This window comes from Penaeus monodon, chromosome 43 (genome assembly GCF_015228065.2).
Source record: "Penaeus monodon isolate SGIC_2016 chromosome 43, NSTDA_Pmon_1, whole genome shotgun sequence".
Lineage (NCBI taxonomy): Eukaryota > Metazoa > Arthropoda > Malacostraca > Decapoda > Penaeidae > Penaeus > Penaeus monodon.
The window spans coordinates 29,033,559-29,036,058 of record NC_051428.1 but is presented as its reverse complement, the minus strand read 5'-3'; the positions used below and the strand labels follow the sequence as shown (position 1 = coordinate 29,036,058).

The window sequence follows — 2,500 nt, the reverse complement described above, 5'->3', positions numbered from 1 at the left end:
AGTATTTATTTAGGATAGGGGAGGGGTTGGGGGGAGGGGAGGCGAGGGAACAGGTTTGGCGGAGGGGCACGGGAGGGGGGAAAGGGGGAGGCATCGGAAATCCTTGAGCAAACGCGATCTCCAATGCTCGCGCCCGCACCGTGTCCTATTTTTAGGATGGGGAGGGGAGGGGTTGGGGAAGGGGGAAGGGGGGAGGGATGAGAGGGGGGAACAAACATATCCTGCCGCGCATCCCGCAGTGTCTATCGTGGGGGGGGGGGGCGAGGAATAAAGGGGAAAGACCGGAGGAGGTCCCGGATGTGCCTGACCAAAAATACCTTTTGTTGTCCATCCTACAACGCATCCTACGGTATCTAAAGAGGGCGAAGGAGGACGGCAAAGGTGGGAGGAAGTCGTTGCTGTTCCTCATCTCATATTGTTCGCTCAGTCATCGCATGTTATAGGTTTTGTGCGAAAAAAGGAAGCAGCGTTGCAGGCGGGAGGGACTAAACTACATCCCCCGTCGCCCGCTTCATCGTCTCCTCCAGAATCGACTTAGGGCAGGGAAGGGGGAAGGACTTAGAAAACTTCGAGGATCCTGCTGTCCTGCTAGAGAGTTTATCCAGGGCGAGGAAGAAAGATAAGGGCGCGTCGAGGAGTGACGAGTCGCCAAATTTCCTCCCGATAAGCAAGGGAGGAAATCTAGCCACTTTGTCGGTGAGTCAACTTGTGCTCCAACCCCCTAGAAAATCACTAGATATAGCTCCTGAGTAAAGAAGGGGTAAGGACAGGAATGAAGAGCAGGAAAAGAAGAGGATGATCTCTTTGAGTGTTAGTCTTATTACATATAACTTGCTATATATCTTTTCAGATGTTTGTGTTTTTTTTATGATTTTCAATGCATTCCGGTTTGTTTTCCTGTTATGCCCTTACGAATCAAGTGATCCTTATTCCACGTAAATGTAGAGATTTTGTTTTATTTCACTCGTAAATATACGCGGGAAATGTATAAGGGAACGCACGATTAGAAACTACTGGATCATTTCCTCTTCATTTGTTTTCTTCGGTTTGCTTGCATGCTTTCAGAAATTTCTTTCTCTGCATTTTATAAACTGTAATTTCACATTTAATAAAACCTTGAATTTGTCTCGTGTGATTACAATTTATGGCAGTCGCTGCATAATCCAGGAAGATATTTTTGCTGGATATCTTTTCGCTTTATGTTGTGCTTATGATCAATTAGGTTTCACATTAATGTCTAAGTTTTAGACTTCTATGCACTGTAACTGTGACGATGTGCGGGAATCTCAAGCTGATTTTTTCTTTTTGTTGTTTGTGTGTTACCAGAATAGCAGCGATTTTGTGAATGAAAGGATAGACTAATTACGGAAAAATATTTAGTATAACAATGACAAGTCAAGAAAACAGGAGAATAAAAATTATAAAATCTTTCGAGAACTTACATAAAAAATATGACGAAATAAAACTAAACGCGAATTTCACCCGCCCCTCCCCGGCGCAACTGTTGCCAATTCAAACTCGCAGACTGACCTTAGCAATGTCATCAACGGAGGTGGGTGTCGTGGGCGTGGTAACAGTGCCCGGTGTCGAGGCGGCCTGCGTGTTGCTGTGACTCGGGCTCTTGATGTTACACCTGAAAGAGGGGAATTTTCCTAAGGCGTGAAGCGAGGTCGATGGCTTATTTGAGGGTTATTACTGTGGAAAAATGGCAGTAATGAATGGCTAGATAATGAGGTGATGGTAGCGATAAAAATTATATTTAAAATCAAATGTCGGCAATAATAATACCTACGTTAACAATACCTAGGGCTTAACGAGTCTGGCGCTACCAAAATATTAATACTATTAGTATTACAGTAGCAACCGTAGCTACAGAGCGGGTCGACCAGGGTGTTTGCCTGACCTGGAGCTCGGCTGGTACCGCAGGATAATGACGGAGGCGCTGACGATGGTGTAGGCCATGAGGGTTCCGATGCTCATGAACTCGACCAGTTTCTCGATGTCGAAGACGAGGGCGATGACTGCAGACAGGAACCCGCACAGGATCAGGGTGATCACGGGGACCTGATGGCCGCGGGCGACAGCGAGAAGAAATGGCAGTTAAAAGGGAAGGAAGAGGAAGATGTGAAGGTCATGGGTATACTTCAAATGATGATACTCTTTTAGTCCCCTGTAATAACAGCGATCCCCGGGGGAAGGCCGGGACCCAGCAGCACGGGCCGGCGCCGCTCACCTTGGTCTTGTCGGACACGCGCGCCAGCCACGAGAAGAGTAACCCGTCGGCGGCCATGGCGTACACGCAGCGCGGGAGGCTGAACAGCGAGCCGAAGAGCGTGGTGGTCATGCCGCAGATGGCGCCCACGCTCACCACGTACTTGGCCCAGTTGGCCCCGTGGGCGGCGAAGGCGTCAGGCAGGGCGGCGGCGGGGTTCAGCGTGTAGTACGGGACCATGAGGGTGAGGGTGGCGCCCACCATGATGTAGCCGATGGTGACCACGCT

The 2,500-nt window shown here is 49.0% G+C and overlaps 1 protein-coding gene across 2 annotated transcripts in view; it reads right to left on the bottom strand.

Moving 5' to 3' along the window:
* Positions 1 to 2,500, bottom strand: part of LOC119568437 (cationic amino acid transporter 4-like) — a 28,547-nt gene that overhangs the window by 7,348 nt on the left and 18,699 nt on the right. For both annotated transcript variants that reach the window (XM_037916964.1, XM_037916965.1), the window contains exons 4-6: positions 2,234 to 2,500; positions 1,904 to 2,064; positions 1,531 to 1,633 (exon numbers count right to left, since the gene is read on the bottom strand). The exon at positions 2,234 to 2,500 is cut by the window's right edge and continues 440 nt beyond it. In XM_037916964.1, coding sequence (XP_037772892.1) covers positions 1,531 to 1,633; positions 1,904 to 2,064; positions 2,234 to 2,500 — 531 coding nt within the window. The remainder of the gene's footprint in view (positions 1 to 1,530; positions 1,634 to 1,903; positions 2,065 to 2,233) is intronic.